Source organism: Salmo salar, chromosome 14 (genome assembly GCF_965601325.2).
Source record: "Salmo salar chromosome 14, fSalSal1, whole genome shotgun sequence".
Classification (NCBI taxonomy): Eukaryota; Metazoa; Chordata; class Actinopteri; order Salmoniformes; family Salmonidae; genus Salmo; species Salmo salar.
In genome coordinates, this window is record NC_138304.1 from 73079752 (window position 1) to 73097941 (window position 18190).

Genomic DNA, 18190 nt, shown 5'->3' on the forward strand with positions numbered 1-18190 from the left:
TAGCCTGATTGTCCATTCCACGTTGTCCATTTTACTTTGACCTGTCCTGTTTTTAGGATATTTGGTTTGTTAACATGTCAGCGCATTTTGTATTTGATTGGGCGCCATTTAGGTTAGGATATTTGATCGGAGAAACATGCACGATGTAAAAACTTTCCATCTCATTACACTGTCATACATTTTATATCCAGCTTGTAGGCTACAGAAAAGGCCACATACTGTTTCTACTACATGATTTATGTTGGAGGAATTTTTTTTGACATAATGTTGGTGGAGTGCCGCAGCGATTCATCTCTCCAACAGCACCCTGGAGAGGCGCGCGGGGAATGGACAAGATTCATATTTTGCATCCCTGCCTTTGACAAAGCTTATCACAGGGCGGCATTAGCAGTCACCTAAAAATCCCATATTCCAATGGTTGACAGAGAAATGGTCATTGTTTGGGGCAGTATTATGTGAGATTTTGTGTTGTTGGAGGTGCGCCTTGGACAGTAGCTCAGAAAATGCCGCCCTCGTCAATCTGCCGCAATAGGCATCCGCCTCCTGCACTTTGTATACCAGGGTTGGCTGGCCTTCTCTAGTCACTCGTAGGCTCAGTCACTGGTACAAAGACATTTACAAAGACATTTTGGGTTTACTACCTTTTTATTTGGGCATTTTTATTGTTCAGAAATGTGGTGGGTACTCTCTTCGTTCGCAGGACTTTATCCTGCTAACTGTTCCAAATGTCCGAACTGAATTTGGTAAAAGGGCTTTTATGTACTCTGCGCCATCGTCTTGGAACGCCTTACAAAATACTTTTAAACTGGAATAACTTGTCCCAATTGGTATTTTTAAATCACTGATGAATGATCTTGAGACTGATTCCCTGACCTGTCAATGTTTTTAATTTGCAGTTTTTGATTCTGTTATACTCTTGTGAATTCTATGTTTTTTTTTACTAGATTAGATTTCATGTTGTTTGTCTGTAATTTTTGTAATGACTTGGTGCTGCCTATCTTGGCCAGGACTCTCTTGAAAAGGAGATTTTAACTCTCAATGAGCCCTTCCTGGTGAAATAAAGGTTTAATAAGAGAAATAATGAGCGGGCCGGCCCTGCCACCAGGTGTCACATTTTCCCTACTTGACTTCGGTGAGTAGCCTACCTTTTGTTGAGAAGGGAGGGATCATTCACGAGTTGACTGAAAGTATGTGATTATTTTTGCAACAGACTCGCAGAGTAGGCTAGTCCAAGCATGCAACGTTGTCTTCAATTTTCTCATGTCATTTTATTCGTTAATTTCGGCGTTTGAGCTCCAAAAGGTACATTGCTCTGACGCACTGGAGGATGAATGGAGAAAGTAAGCAAAACGACCCCAGGTACTCAAGAAACTGGACTAGGCTACTCGTCGGTGGATAACTTTACATTTTAATCCATGTCGTGTTTATTCTTTGTCGTTGTGCTTTTTTAACTCCACACAGCTCTCCTAATTCTTAAACATGTCTGAAGATGATACGGGGTTTCCTAACGAGTTGCTGGGTAAGAAACTTTAACAGTAATGTAATTTATTTGGCCTAAAATTAACGTTACTACTCTTGCATTGAAATGGTTCATTGTAAATTTCTTAACGACTATGGGGGGGGATAAACATGCTATGTCAGCTGTTTTCTCAAGTTTTCGAGTTCCACCTGATTGCCACATACATTTGTACACAAAGTTGGAGAGAAGAACTGGAGCTGTTCTTCTCATCTCTTGAGAAATTCCCTCAGAGTGTGATGACACCATTGGGATGACATATGCCTCCTCTAGGATAGACCAATGTATGGATAAACCATTGTCATACTACGCAGAGCACAGGACATACAACAAGCCCAGACAGCCATATGAGATTTCTTCCTCAGTTATCCTCACAGGTCTTTCAAAATGTTGCATTTTTCTTTTGAGAATGGACACTAATCAAGTTATGGAACCATCACGAAAACAACTGCAAAAAACTGTTTTCAGACATTAGTTTCAGAGAACTGTGGATACATAAATAGAAGTCCAAACATGGCAGTCTGGGCCATGTTGGGAAATCTCCCTGTCTGTAAATGTTCTGATCTGAGTTGATGACCTCATGTCCAGAGAGTGATGTAATCAAGAGTTTCCCCCACTCTTGCCAGGATTCCCTGAAGAAAAACAAGACTACAAAATGTTTTAGGTGCCTCACCAAAACAGATCAGTCCTTCCCTCAGCTGGTTTCCTGGTTGGCGTCTGACTTCCCTCTTAATATAAATTTGACAACGGAGTCATGAAACCTGTAAGAGGCCGACGCTGGTTAAAGCTGTGTTTGGTACAAAATTAAGCAATAATATTACTCTGACTGCTATTACATGGGACAAAAAAGTGCACCAATGTTGAATTGCTAACCTCCCTAGCACTGCCATATGGCCTGGGGGAAACCCACTGTCTATGGACTGTGTGGTATTTTCAATACTTATGAGTTTCTTTTTGAGTGTAGTGGTTACGAAACTGACATTAGGTCCACTGTTAAAAAAACAGCTCAATGCAGGCAAAGTGAATCCTAAGTTGGGTTGTTTTCCTATCAAAAAGCATTTCTGCTTCTGTTATTCATGATTTCCCAGGCCAAGCATGAGTTATTTTGGATTTTATAAAGGCCTCCGATAAGCCTAGCCCTGAACATGCAGTAGAGGAAACGATAGCATGATCGTATCAATCTTCCAATTGTTCCTCCTAGAGAGTCTGAGAGATGCCGTGGGTAGGAAGATCAAGCTCACCCTGAAGAAGAGGTTGAAACTGGAGGTCAAAGGTGACAAACTGGAGAACCGAGTGCTGGTAAGACATCAGGCCTTTATTCTAGGCCCCCATATAATTGGTTTCTCATTGTGCAGTTCTCTAAATGTAGCGTTACATGTGCAGACACAACACAACCCTTCTATGTAGGAGAACATCAACTTGTCATTCTGAGCACCCCAGTGTTTGTAATTTTCCTCATTCTCTCAAGGTTTCCATGTTTCTCAGCAAAACCTTGTTCCTGTGCCTCATTCACATAACAGCAGGCCTGCAGTCGACTGTTTGACCATAGAACGTTTGAAACACAACCTCACCACTTTCTGTGGACTTGACAGACTGAAATCAATGTATTGACAACCTGAAACAATTTTGTCTGTGGTGTAATATTCTTGTTACTTTGTATGCAGAATATTGGATTTTGATGGTTAAATGTTACATTTTAAATGTTACAGGATGAACCTCCACAACTGTCTAATTTTTGTTAGCAACTTCAGAGCACTTTCAAAAGATAGCCAAAACTTATTGTGTTTCAATTGGAATATCAGTTGCCTCCATCAAACCCAAGGAAGACCAGAGACGCTTCGGGCTCTTTCCAAACAAAATTCTTTTTAAGGTGTTGCAAGCTGATCTTCTTTAACCCTAAGCCCTGGGCTGTGTTCATTAGGCATCGGATGGAAGAAAACAGACTAATACATTTTATTTGCGCCTTTCAAAATACCCAAGAACACTTACAGAATAAGAAACACTCTTTTTCATTTTCCGTTGTAAATCGTTTTCCATTGCATACCCTAATGAACACAGCCCTCTATACAGACACTATTCAGTCTCCCCTCATACTTCATCATCCTTTAACCCCTTCCTCTAAGCCGTGGGCCAGCAAAGACATGAAAAGCATCAGACCCAACTTTCAAAACACATTTGAGCCCCTAGTCTCAGTGTATTATTGTGTAAGAGGAAGAACAATGGATAAAGCGGTGTGGGAGTAGGCCTACTATTGGATATGGGCCTATCATGTTTCATGTAACTGCATGTCTCTAAACCCCGTGTGTGTGGAATATTACTCAGCAGACAATGTATAACAGTGTATGTGGATTTAAAAAACTAAGCTTCTTGGACACTCTTGGCATGCTAATGTTTGCTGCACCACCCTCGAGTAAACAGACAAAAACAAGGTTCCGTTTTAATTGTAGAACATGTGCAGCTGACACCTATGTGTTTCCTAGTTAATAAAAAGGACAAATGTTGGCAACTGATTTTAAACACGTAGTATAATGAGGATATAACTGACTCGTTACTCTAAATATGCATCCTCAACTCATGAAACTCTGCCATTTTCACATTTGAAGGCATATCATTTTCTGGAAAGTTGTCCTTTCTTAGAGTTCAGTGTGAAATGGGCACATTGTAGGCTCTGGGGGCCTATTGGACACGGTGTAGGCTCCGGGGTCCTATTGGACACGGTGTAGGCTCTGGGGGCCTGTTGGACACGGTGTAGGCTCCGGGGGCCTGTTGGACACGGTGTAGGCTCCGGGGGCCTGTTGGACACGGTGTAGGCTCCGGGGGCCTGTTGGACACGGTGTAGGCTCCGGGGGCCTGTTGGACACGGTGTAGGCTCCGGGGGCCTGTTGGACACGGTGTAGGCTCCGGGGGCCTGTTGGACACGGTGTAGGCTCCGGGGGCCTGTTGGACACGGTGTAGGCTCCGGGGGCCTGTTGGACACGGTGTAGGCTCCGGGGGCTTATTTTCTTTGTAAAGTTCCACAATTTGGTGCATGTATGTTCACTGTCTTGACTTGACACAGAACTTCCCCACAGGACACTGACTGAGCGCATCAGACACTGATTAACACAGCCCACCACATTGGCACATTCCTAGGCCTTGCTAGAATTGGGATTGTAAATTCATCCGCCAAACTCAGTGGTCAAAATTTGGTTGAGCTGTCTTTATTTTTTAAGACACAATGGATAAGTGGGTCTTACCTGCAATAATTATTATGGGATTGTGAAATCTACGTGTGTGTGTGTGTGTGTGTGTGTGAACATGCAATACCCCTCCCCCTCTTTTTACACCTGAGATACTTGAAAATAAAATACAAATCTGAAACAGATTGTCCAGAGCAGAGAGGGGTGGGGTCTCCTGCCTCACACCCAGCCATTGGCTCACTAAGCCACTATCCATGCTCATATTTGGCCTTGAGTGACTTCACTCCAAAAACCAACATACCACAGCTATCTGATCCACAGACAGTTCTCTCTTTCTCCTTTTGACTATAACTGTGTATTCACCTGTCGCATGGTACTTTTGCATGTCTCTAGAAATGAGTTGGCTACCACAGTGTGATTTCAATTGAGTTTGCTCCAGTGTTTTTAAGAATAGAAGGGTTTAACACACAGAAACTATAGTAAAAACAAGAGACCATGTTCTTTACGTATGTCCCAACTCCAGGTCTCTTTCACTTGGCTCTACAGTTGATATTTAAATTCCTTCTAGACAATAACAGCTGCAAACCGCTGGTGGAAAGGCTTAGTACTGTAACTCTGTCCAGTTCTAGTTGTACAGTTGTTGACTTGCGTTACGTCTCTCTGATCTGTCTCGCTCTCCTACAGGCTTTGGCATCCCATCGGGTCTTTCTGCTTACTGCAAGGGTCCCCACCAAGGTAAGGAGAAGTGTGCCGTGTGTGCGAGGTGAGACGGCGTACATGCACATGTGAGACACTGTGAGTGTTTGAATGTGTGTTACTGTTTATCCTGATCTTCCGATGTCTCAAATAGCTGCGTCCCACAGAAGTTTAAACATTAGTTTACTAGTGTACTGCATGGTGCTACATCTGTGCATAGTGCTACGAGAGTTAACATCAATATTACTCAAGGCCAATTAAGTTCTTGTGAAGTTGAAATCGCTGCAACTCCCTTTTATGTACTATGTAATGATGACAGACAGGGAATTCACTCCATTACGACACATAGTAAGTAGAGGTTTGAGTGAGTGGGAGGACTTCTGTCTGGATGAATTGAGGAAATTCAATTAGACTGACTGTCTTCCTCCCGCCCCCAGTCATCCCAGATGGTCCTCCTTGGGAATGTTTGGTTAGTCTATCTCCGAGCGTGCTCTTGCTTGTTTTGGAGGAGCGCTTCTGGAATTCTCTCTGGTACGGTTGCTGGCCCAAGGAGCAAGTCTCTGCAGATCTCTCCCCTATTTCTGTTGAACTTTTTTGACTCTCTCTCCCTTAAGGTTTGAGGTTTTTCAGAAAGCATCGACTGTTTTTCTTTCCCACAGGCTGTGTTCACAGCTGCATTGTGGGAAAACATATCAGATGTCATGGCATATGGTGGGACCTGCTCACTTGTGCCGGGCGCTAATGTACTGGTTAACAAATACCAGTAACTGCAACTACTTCACTGCAATCTTTGGACTGTGCATTTCATGAATGCGATTAATTACAAATACAGTGCCTTCAGAAAGTATTCACACCCCTTGACTTTTTCCACATTTTGTTGTCTACAAAGTGGGATTAAAATAGTTTTTTGTCAACGATCTACACAACTTTCTTGGTAAAGTGAATGAAAAAATCTAACATTTGTAAAGAATTTATGAAAAATAAAACACTATCTTGATTAGATAAGTATTCAAACCCCTGAGTCAATACATGTTAGGATCACCTTTGGCAGCAATTACAGCTGTGAGTCTTTCTGGATAAGTCTCTAAGAGCTTTGCACAACTGGATTGTACAATATTTGCACATAATTCTTAAAACAATTCTTCAAGCTCTGCCAAGTTACTTGTTGATCATTGGTAGACAGCCATTTTCAAGTCTTGCCATAGATTTTAAAGCTGGTTTAAATCCAAACTGTAACTAGGCCACTCAGGAACATTCCATGTCATCTTGGTAAGCAGTACTGTTATTGACCTGCTCAAAGGTGAATTTGTCTCCCAGTGTCTGTTGGAAAGCAGACTGAACCAGGTTTTCCTCTTGGATTTTGCCTGTGCTTAGCTCTATTCTGTCTATTTTTATCATAAAAAAACTCCCTAGTCCTTGTCGATGACAAGCATACCCATAACATGATGCAGCCACCACCATGCTTGAAAATATGAAGTGGTACTCAGTGACATGTTGGATTTGACCCAAACATATTGCTTTGTATTCAGGACATAAAGTTAATTTCTTTGCCACGTATTTATTTTTTATTCTGCACGGTAATGGTCACCAACCTTTTCTGAGGCAAGTTCACTTTCTGATCAAAATGCAAGCCAAGATCTACCACTCAGATTTTTTTGGGGAGCATGAATTAAAAAGCGTAAGCCTATGCAACATTAACCTATTAAAAACAGTACTGTAGCAATGAGGTTTGTGCAGTGGGCTATAGGACCAATACATTATCACCACATTAGCTTTGCATGAAATGCCGTGCCAATGCATTGTTGTTCAGGCCATTTAAAAACATATATATTTAGGGGTAGGCTATAATATGACCACACTGGTAATAGATCAGTTGTTGTATTACTTGCGAGGCACAGCTGAGTGTGCATGTATTTAAATAGTGTTCTGATTATTTGCTCTTTTTTTAGTGCTGTCTATTCATGGGATACTGTTTGAAAGCAGTGATTTAAAAGAGAAAATATACATACACTTGGCACAATGCTAAGTTGCACAAACATAGGGGGCTTTCCGGGGCGTCTATGAAGATAGTTCAGACACATGAAATGGTTAAATTTAAACACTTCTCCTACCGCCAACAGCGGGTTTTTACAGAAATGTTTTGCGATCAAGTAGAAATGCTTTGGAGACCATTGCTGTACAGACATCTTTCTTTTCACTATGTGAATTAGGTTAGTATTGTGGAGTAGTTACAGTGTTGTGATCCATCCTCAGTTTTCTCCTATCACAGCTATTAAAGTCTTAACTGTTTTAAAGTCATCATTGGCCTCATGGTGGAATCCGGAGCGGTTTCCTTCCTCCCGGGCAACTGAGTCTGGAAGGACGCCTGTATATTTGTAGAGACTGGGTGTATTGATACACCATCCAAAGTGTAATTAATAACTTCACCATGCTCAAAGAGATATTCAATGTAGGCTTTTTTTTTTACCGATCTACCAATAGGTGCTCTTCTTTGTGAGGCATTGGAAACCTCCCTGGTCTTTGTGGTTGAATCTGTGTTTGAAATTCACTGCTTAACTGAGTTACCTTACAATTATCTGTATGTGAGGGGTACAGAGATGATGTAGTCATTCAATCTTGTAAAACATTATAATTGCACACCGTGAGTCCGTGCATCTTATGTGACTAGTTAAGCAAATGTTTACTCCTGAACTTATTTAGGCTTGCCATAACAAAGGGGTTGAATACTTACTGACTCAAGACATTTCAGCTTTTCATTTTTAATTCATTTGTAACAATTTCTAAAAACATGATTCCACTTTGACATTATGGGGTATTGTGTGTAGGCCATTGACAAATCTAAATGTAATCAATTTTCAATTCAGGCAGCGTAACAACAAAAGGTGGAAAAAGTCAAGGGGTGTGAATACTTTCTGAAGCTACTGTACTTCTTCAATTGCTAGTCATTAAAACCCATGCACTTAAAGAAAAGTTACACTATTTGCAGAGCCCTACAAATATTCATGCTAATTCCTCTTTCGGGTGTATTTTAGTCTTCTACTCGTAACCTCTGGAAAGGTAAAAACCCTGAGGAGGTGATTTTTGGTAACACCAGGCTACATGCTTATTACAAGTTATACATAAAGCATTATAGCTGCAGGCTAAAGTTTTAGCATTTAGTTTTCTTGTATCCTGGAAAGAAGTCATTGTATGATGGTGTTTGGATTATTATACGCTCTGTGTACGACAGAGGCTCAGTTGTTCCTGGGAGTAAATCTCGCCCTTGGAGTTTTGTGTGCTGAGCAAAGACATTGGAGGGATTTAACAGCTGGAGAGGGAGTTTCTTTCCTCCTTCAGCCTGGGCCTCTAGCATCAGAAAGATAGCAGCTCTGGATTAGTTTGACCTCCTCCTTTCCTTCTCTCTCTCTCTCACTCTCTCCTGTCATCCTGCCAGGTGTGTGTGTGTGTGTGTGGCATATTGGGGTTTGTCCATCTAAACTATACAGTGAGGGGGAAAAAGTATTTGATCCCCTGCTGATTTTGTACGTTTGCCCACTGACAAAGAAATGGTCAGTCTATATTTTTAATGGTAGGTTTATTTGAACAGTGAGAGACAGAATAACAACAAAAAAATCCAGAAAAACGCATGTCAACAAATCTTATAAAATGATTTGCATTTTAATGAGGGAAATAAGTATTTGACCCCTTCTCAATCAGAAAGATTTCTGGCTCCCAGGTGTCTTTTATACAGGTAACGAGCTGAGATTAGAGCACACTCTTAAAGGGAGTGCTCCTAATCGCAGCTTGTTACCTGTATAAAAGACACCTGTCCACAGAAGCAATCAATCAATCAGATTCCAAACTCTTCACCATGGCCAAGACCAAAGAGCTCTCCAAGGATGTCAGGGACAAGATTGTAGACCTACACAAGGCTGGAATGGGCTACAAGACCATCGCCAAGCAGCTTGGTGAGAAGGTGACAACAGTTGGTGCGATTATTCGCAAATGGAAGAAACACAAAAGAACTGTCAATCTCCCTCAGCCTGGGGCTCCATGCAAGATCTCACCTCGTGGAGTTGCAATGATCATGAGAACGGTGAGGAATCAGCCCAGAACTACACGGGAGGATCTTGTCAATGATCTCAAGGCAGCTGGGACCATAGTCACCAAGAAAACAATTGGTAACACACTACGCCGTGAAGGACTGAAATCCTGCAGCGCCCGCAAGGTCCCCCTGCTCAAGAAAGCACATATACATGCCCGTCTGAAGTTTGCCAATGAACATCTGAATGATTCAGAGGACAACTGGGTGAAAGTGTTGTGGTCAGATGTGACCAAAATGGAGCTCTTTGGCATCAACTCAACTCGCCGTGTTTGGAGGAGGAGGAATGCTGCCTATGACCCCAAGAACACCATCGAAACATTATGCTTTGGGGGTGTTTTTCTGCTAATGGGACAGGACAACTTCACCGCATCAAAGGGACGATGGACGCGGCCATGTACTGTCAAATCTTAGGTGAGAACCTCCTTCCCTCAGCCAGGGCATTGAAAATGGGTCGTGGATGGGTATTCCAGCATGACAATGACCCAAAACACACGGCCAAGGCAACAAAGGAGTGGCTCAAGAAAAAGCACATTAAGGTCCTGGAGTGGCCTAGCCAGTCTCCAGACTTTAATCCCTTAGAAAATCTGTGGAGGGATCTGAAGGTTCGAGTTGCCAAACGTCAGCCTCGAAACATTAATGACTTGGAGAAGATCTACAAAGAGGAGTGGGACAAAATCCCTCCTGAGATGTGTGCAAACCTGGTGTCCAACTACAAGAAACGTCTGAACTCTGATTGCCAACAAGGGTTTTGTCACCAAGTACTAACTCATGTTTTGCAGAGGGGTCAAATACTTATTTCCCTCATTAAAATGCAAATCAATTTATAACATTTTTGATGTGTTTTTATGGATTTTTTTTGTTATTCTGTCTCTCACTGTTCAAATAAACCTACCATTAAAATTATAGACTGATCATTTCTTTGTCAGTGGGCAAACGTACAAAATCAGCAGGGGATCACTTTCACCCAGTTGTCCTCTGAATCATTCAGATGTTCATTCATACCTGGGATAGGATATAGTAATCATTCTAACCCCCCCCCCAAAAAAAGATATAGATGTACTATTGTAAAGTGGTTGTTCCACTGGATATCATAAGGTGAATGCACCAATTTGTAAGTCGCTCTGGATAAGAGCGTCTGCTAAATGACGTAAATGTAAATGGGATCAAATACTTTTTTCCCCTCACTGTATATACAAAAGTATGTGGACACCCCTTCAAATTAGTGGATTCGGCTATTTCAGCCACACCCATTGCTGATGTGTATAAAATTGAGCACACAGCCATGCAATCACCATAGACAAACATTGGCAGTAGAATAGCCTTACTGAAGTGCTCAGTGACTTTCAACATGACACCGTCCAAACTGCCTCTGGAAGCAACGTCAGCAGAAGAACTGTTTTTCGGGAGCTTCATGAAATGGGTTTCCAAGGCCGAGCAGCCACACACAAGCCTAAGATCACCATGCGCAATGCCAAGCGATGGCTGGTGTGGTGTAACGCTCGCCGCCATTGGACTCTGGAGCAGTGGGAACGTGTTCTCTGGAGTGATGAATCATGCTTCACCATCTGGCAGCCCGATGGACGAATCTGGGTTTGGCGGATGCCAGGAGAATCTGCCCCAATGCATAGTGCCAACTGTAAAGTTTGGTGGAGGAGAAATAATGGTCTGGGGCTGTTAGGCCACCTAGTTCCAGTGAAGGGAAATCTTAATGCTACAACATAAAATGACTTACTAGACGATTCTGTGCTTCCAACTTTGTGGCAACAGCTTGGGGAACGCCCTTTCCTGTTTCAGCATGACAATGCCCCCGTGCACAAAGCTGAGGTCCATACAGAAATGGTTTGTCGAGATCAGTGTAGAAGAACTTGACAGGCCTGCACAGAGCCCTGACCTCAACGCCATTGAACCCCTTTGGGATGAATTTGAACACTGACTGTGAGCCAGGCCTAATCACCCGACATCAGTGCCCTACCTCAGTAATGCTCTTGTGGCTAAATGCTGCGGGGACTTGCTTCCATTGTTCCAACATCTAGTGGAAAAGCCTTCCCAGAACGGTGGAGGCTGTTATAGCAGCAAAGGGGGGACCAACTCCATATTAATGGCCATGATTTTGGAATGAGATGTCCACATACTTTTGGTCATGTTGTGTATCTCAGTGCTTGTTTATGACTTTGTGTCTCTGTTTTTGTCAGTGTTGGCCTTATAGCTGTGAAAGAGAAAGTGGACACGTGTCCTTGTGCCTCACATGTTTAGATTTTTATCAATGTGTTTTCCAACATTTTGATTCCATACCTTTTTAATTTCTGCTCGAGTATTGTGCAGATTTTTGTTGTGGTTTCAGATTGAACAGACCTTCAATTACCTAGATATACAGGGGATCACTAGTAACAAGCCCACTCAGGTAAGATAGTCCTGACTTTAAACATTAAACAACTTCTGTTGAAACCAAACCTGTTACAGACAGACGGTATCAGTTGACACTGTGTTGCGCCCCCTACAGTTGTTGTTGGAGTATGACCGAGGCCAGCTGTCCCTGAAGCTTGGCTCTGTGGAGGATGTGGATGAGGTGGTGGCCCACATTGGGAGCTGTCTACACAGAATCTGTCCAGGTCTCTCCCCAGCGTAGGTCCCCTCTACTTTGTCACTCTCTCTTTGTTACGTTCTCTATTGTCACTTCATTATTCTTTTACTCATACAAACACTTACATTAGTGAGTCACTCATTCATTCACTTGTGTACTCATTCACTCGCTTGTGTACTCATTCACTTCCTCAGACTGTCACCCACTCTCACTTTACTCATGTCCAACATGATAAAGTGACAGTGTGTGTTTTTGTCCTCTGGGCTGACATGATAGAGTGACAGAAGTCGACATGGTAAAGTGACAGTTTGTGGTGTGTCCCCTGCACTGTGAAAGGAAGGTGATGAAGAAGTTGACCCTGAAGCCTCCTGAGAGGATGGCCGTCCTACAGTCTCTATGGGAGGACCAGGCCACCACAGACCTAGGGCCATGTGGTAACGTTATAATAAAGAACATATTTCACAAAAATCCCAACTATGACATAGTTGACTTTCTGTATTCACCTCTCTCATTCTCTCGTAGGTGGTTTCTCCCACATGTACTGGTGTCTCTGTGACCAGCTGGGTCTGCCATTCAGAGAGGAGGTGCAGTGGGTTAGTAGATTTGTCTCCTTCCGTTTTCATTTAATATTGCTAATTGATCATAGTGTAACGGGGGCAGTTTATGGAGGTCCAGTAGCCTGACTATCCTGTTCATGTTGATAGGCATCTGTTCTAAAGTTTCTAACATTGTCCTTCTTGAAATACATGTATGCTGACCTGGCTTTACAGTTGTGGCCAAAAGTTTTGAGAATTACAAAAATATACATTTTCACAAAGTTTGCTGCTTCAGTGTCTAGCTATTTTTTGTCAGATGTTACTATGGAATACTGAAGTATAATTACAAGCATTTCATAAGTGTCAAAGGCTTTTATTGACAATTACATGAAGTTGATGCAAAGAGTCAATATTTGCGGTGTTGACCCTTCTTTTTCAAGACCTCTGCAATCTGCCCTGGCATGCTGTCAATTAACTTCTGGGCCACATCCTGACTGATGGCAGACCATTCTTGCATACTCAATGCTTGGAGTTTGTCAGAATTTGTGAGTTTTTGTTTGTCCACCTGCCTTTTGAGGATTGACCACAAGTTCTCAATGGGATTAAGGTCTGGGGAGTTTCCTGGCCATGGACCCAAAATATCGATGTTTTGTTCCCCGAGCCACTTAGTTATCACTTATGGCAAGGTGGTCCGTCATGCTGGAAAAGGCATTGTTCGTCACCAAACTGTTTCTGGATGGTTGGGAGAAGTTGCTCTCAGAGGATGTGTTGGTACCATTCTTTATTCATGGCTGTGTTCTTAGGCAAAATTGTGAGTGAGCCCACTCCCTTGGCTGAGAAGCAACCCCATACATGAATGGTCTCAGGATGCTTTACTGTTGGCATGACACAGGACTGATGGTAGCGCTCACCTTGTCTTCTCCGGACAAGCTTTTTTCCGGATGCCCCAAACAATCAGAAAGGGGATTCATCAGAGAAAATGACTTTACCCCAGTCCTCAGCAGTCCAATCCCTGTACCTTTTGCAGAATATCAGTCTGTCCCTGATGTTTTTCCTGGAGAGAAGTGGCTTCTTTGCTGCCCTTCATGACACCAGGCCATCCTCCAAAAGTCTTCGCCTCACTGTGCGTGCAGATGCACTCACACCTGCCTGCTGCCATTCCTGAGCAAGCTCTGTACTGGTGGTGCCCCGATCCCGCAGCTGAATCAACTTTAGGAGACGGTCCTGGCGCTTGCTGGACTTTCTTGGGCGCCCTGAAGCCTTCTTCACAACAATTGAACCGCTCTCCTTGAAGTTCTTGATGATTTAGGTGCAATCTTTCTGGCAGCAATATCTTTGCCTGTGAAACCCGTTTTGTGCAAAGCAATGATGACGGCACGTGTTTCCTTGCCGGTAACCATCGTTGACATGGGAAGAACAATGATTCCAAGCACCACCCTCCTTTTGAAGCTTCCAGTCTGTTACTCGAACTCAATCAGCATGACAGAGTGATCTCCAGCCTTGTCCTCGTCAACACTCACACCTGTGTTAACAAGAGAATGACTGACATGATGTCAGCTGGTCCTTTTGTGGCATGGTTGAAATGGAGTGGAAATGTTTTTGGGAGGATTCAGTTCATTTGCATGGCAAAGAGGGACTTTGCAATTAATTGCAATTCATCTGATCACTCTTCATAACAGTTTGTTGCCCAACAGGATGTGGACACAATCTATCAGACCCAGGACACCAGAGAACTGAACCTGCAGGATTTTGTACATCTTGATAACCGGTAACTTCACTTCCTTATTTCACTGCTGTCAAATGTACACATTGCGTGAACAACAGTGTCTTTTATACCATTCTGTTTTTTATAATCGATGCTATTTACTTCTCCAGAGATTTGGTGGCCATCATTGTGGTCCTGGAGTATAACCAATGGTTCACCAAGCTCTCCACAAAGGACTTCAAACTGGTACATTTAATTCTGAACCATGCTGGTGACCATTTTCCATTTTCTGTTACACTTATGAAGGGAAAAACTATTTGCCATCGTACAGTTTAACCGAGGTAAATAAATTGGAGAAACAAGCATCATGCCACTCTTGAAGAGAGGTGGAAGTTAAGTAAATTGTGGTAACACTTTACATTAAGCCTGTACTGTAGGTATATATGTTGTGATTAGTGCTGGGCGATTAACTGAAATTACGGTTATTATAATTTTTTGAAACTAATTGACCAACGTCGGTTCAATTATTTGAATTCCATTTTGTTCTGTTTTTTTTTTTGTTGCTAAGTTTCTCTAGAGATAAATCAGATCAAGCCCAAACTGTGCGATGTAGAAGGGAGTTGTAGTTTTTAACAGGCCAATATTCTACATAGTTTCGCACAGAAAACGTGATAATGAACTACTCTGGTCTGTGTGGGGCTGTTTTGGGGTTTCTTTTACGCCTGCTATGTTAGGTTAGTATGGGGTAGACATGGAGAGGGAGAAGAAACAGAAGAATAGAGAAATGGTTTCTTCACAAGGGATCTCTACCGGAAAATACCTGATCTCAGTGATTTGATGGTTTGTATTCAGCAGTCATAAAAGTGGCAAAACTGCACATTTTTAGAGTGGCCTTTTATTATCCCCAGCAGATGGTGCAACCTGTGTAATGATCATGCTGTTTAATCAGCTTCTTGGTATGCCATGCCTGTCAGGTGGATGGATTATCTTGGCAAAGGAGAAATGCTCACTAACAAGGATGTAAACAAATTTTTCACAAAATATGGAAGAACTTTTGGTGCATATTGAAAATGTTATGGATCTTTTATGTGACCAACACTTTACATGTTGCATTTTTTGTTGTTCAGTTTTTGAAGAACTACTAAAATGGGGATTTTGTCAGACAGCAGCTCTATAGAGATGAGATGATGACTTGGAATTAAATAATAGTCATCAAATAAAACAAATGTAATATACATAACAAATTAAATATTTGATTAAAGTAAAGTGATAACTGATGGTTAATAAGTGATAAGCAGTAATGGACAGTCACTACCGTCATGGGACTTTTATCAATTGTTTTATTCTGTGTTACAGCATTCAACGCACATAATGCATACTGTCGTGCGTCTGTTTTAAAAAATGATTGAAATCGAAAACTCTAAATGTTTAATAATCATACCGAAATGACCTCAAACACTAATAGCTCAGCACTAATTAGGATGCAGTTAAAATGCATTGTAAGACTTTCATTAAGTGCTTATTTTGTATTGAAACCATTCTTTATTATGTAACTTCCTCTATCCTCTGAGAGTGGCTGAACACGCATTGTAAAGGGTACTCTGTCCACAGCAGGAAGAGGACAGCTGTGTGTGTATAAAGGAGTGTGTGTTCTGGTGGTGGCAGGCAGAGAGGAGGCATGAGGATGAGATGTCAACAAGCGCTTATTAGTCAGGGATGGTGTGACTGCTGCTGATACTTAGTCATAGTGTGTTTGCTCACACACTGTGTGCGTGTGTGTGTTTTGGTGAATGTGTTTGCGTTCTTGTGTGTGTTTATGCATTTAAAGGTTTTACGTTTTTGTACAGTAAGTTATTCATCTGTGTTTACACAAGCCTGAGCTTGTTACTTTTCACACTGAAGTGTTTGCTTGCAGTCCACAGATGTGTGTGAACAAATTCTGCGAGTTGTGGCCCGCTCCAGTCGCTTAGAGGAGCTGGTTTTAGAGAATGCAGGTCTCAGAAGGTGAGCACTAAGCACTGGTAATAAGCTATATTGGCTTTTATTTTATCCAGCACACACACACACACACACAGATGCGGGTGCAAACACAAAATGCACACACACAGTTTCAGAATGGATCATGCTCTCGAACACAGCCACCTTCCATGCATGCTGTTCAATGGGAAGCTAAGGGAGCAAGCTCACACACTAGTTAAACACATGACTCTCACTATTATCAGAAATATACTTCACGTAGAAAATCCTGAGAACTTATGTAGAGCTGTGGGGAAAAGTATATCCAATTGAGCTTCAGCCCAGCCCAAACGAAAGATGGGGAATCGGGTGCTCGACTGAGGGACATGAAAATCCCCAAAACACTCATTTCCCCTGGGTACTTCAACTGGTGACTATCCGGAAGAATAAAGAGCACTCTGTTTCTGCGTCAGTCTGATACATTTATTGACGGGACAAACAAACAATAGGCTCTGATGAAGGCGATTCATGCCGACACGTAAGCATGTTGTTTTTCTTTATTCTCCCAGATAGGCACCGGTGTCCTGGGGTGAGGAATGTTTTTGGGATTATGTAGAGCCTTGTCTTTCTTGATTTTTTTCAGTGATTTTGCGCAGAAGCTAGCCAACGCTCTGACCTGCAACCCTGCCTCTGCACTTCACACCCTCAACCTCACAAACAACTCCCTGGAGGACAAGGGTACGACAAACTCCCTGCTTTCATTTTTTTTAAATGATATTCAATGATTTAGATATATAGGATACTGCACAGATCTAGAATTCTAGCTTCTAGTATTCTGTCCTACATTGGCATGGATCGTCTCAATGGCCAAACGTGTCTCGAAGCTTCAAGTTCATGAGAGGTTTAAGTCTGTTCATAAGTTTGTAATGCACTTTATTTTTTTCTAGGCGTATCTGCTCTCAGTGCACAGCTGGCCAAACTCCCAATGGGTCTCAAGCATCTGAACCTTTCAAAGACCTCCATATCGCAAAAGGGTATTGAAATTCATAACCAATTTCCTGGACAAATATCATGTGGTATGTCATTTCCTCTGAACTTCCTGTGTATGTGTTGTCAGGGGTTAACAGTCTTGCCCAGGCGCTGAGTGCCAACCCTGCTGTCCCCACTACCCTCACACACCTGGACCTCTGTGGGAACTCACTCCGAGGAGACGACCTCTCAGTATGTACATCTCCTGGTAGAAGTAGCTAAGCACAGTTCTAGGATCGGCTAACACGCCACTCTTAATCATAAGGGGAGGGAGTGCAGAACTGATCTTAGATCAGTGTTGTATTGGCAACATAATCAAAATCTTAAATGTTCTGTCCTGGCTTTCATGTATTTTTCACACAGGCCACAGAAATGGTGTGAAATAGAATTTGAAATATTAAGTGAAAGACCTAGTCCTAATTCCCCTTCATTGTACTCAGTATTTTATGTTTGTTTTCTTCATCATTTCTCTGACTCTTTTCACAGAATCTGTACAATTTCCTGGGTCAACATAACAGTCTAGTAACTCTGGATCTGTCCAGCAGTGACTGCTGTCTGGACCAAGTGAGTGAACCCTCATCCAATCCTAAGAAGAATTCACACTGCTATAGCTAGGCAATGATTGGACAATTGGACTTTAACCCTTTTAATGGGCACATTACAAAGCTATTCTAAACCGAATCAATATTCTATATTAAGTAGATTAGTTTAATTGTAATAATATGCAATTGGCCTCCTGAGTGGCGCAGTGGTCTAAGGCACTGCGTCTCAGTGCTAGAGGCGTCACTACAGACCTGGGTCTGATCCCAGGCTGTGTCGCAGCTGACTGCGACCGGGATACCCATGAGGCGGCGCACAATTGGCCCAGTGTCGTCCGGGTTAGGGGAGGGTTTGGCTGGCCGGGATGT

The 18190-nt window shown here is 42.5% G+C and overlaps 1 protein-coding gene across 2 annotated transcripts in view; it reads left to right on the forward strand.

The window, feature by feature from the left end:
* The first annotated feature begins 1154 nt into the window (after nt 1-1154).
* LOC106569926 (F-actin-uncapping protein LRRC16A) overlaps nt 1155-18190 on the forward strand; it is a 32913-nt gene continuing 15877 nt past the window's right edge. The window contains exons 1-15 of one of the 2 annotated variants that reach the window (XM_082961173.1): nt 1155-1359; nt 1462-1519; nt 2718-2815; nt 5380-5430; nt 11817-11876; nt 11976-12097; nt 12393-12490; nt 12579-12649; nt 14287-14360; nt 14468-14543; nt 16213-16301; nt 16897-16991; nt 17201-17287; nt 17371-17474; nt 17769-17846. In XM_082961173.1, coding sequence (XP_082817299.1) covers nt 1480-1519; nt 2718-2815; nt 5380-5430; nt 11817-11876; nt 11976-12097; nt 12393-12490; nt 12579-12649; nt 14287-14360; nt 14468-14543; nt 16213-16301; nt 16897-16991; nt 17201-17287; nt 17371-17474; nt 17769-17846 — 1143 coding nt within the window. In that variant the 5' untranslated portion in view covers nt 1155-1359; nt 1462-1479. The remainder of the gene's footprint in view (nt 1360-1461; nt 1520-2717; nt 2816-5379; nt 5431-11816; nt 11877-11975; nt 12098-12392; nt 12491-12578; nt 12650-14286; nt 14361-14467; nt 14544-16212; nt 16302-16896; nt 16992-17200; nt 17288-17370; nt 17475-17768; nt 17847-18190) is intronic. The other variant, XM_082961174.1, reaches the window with a different exon arrangement.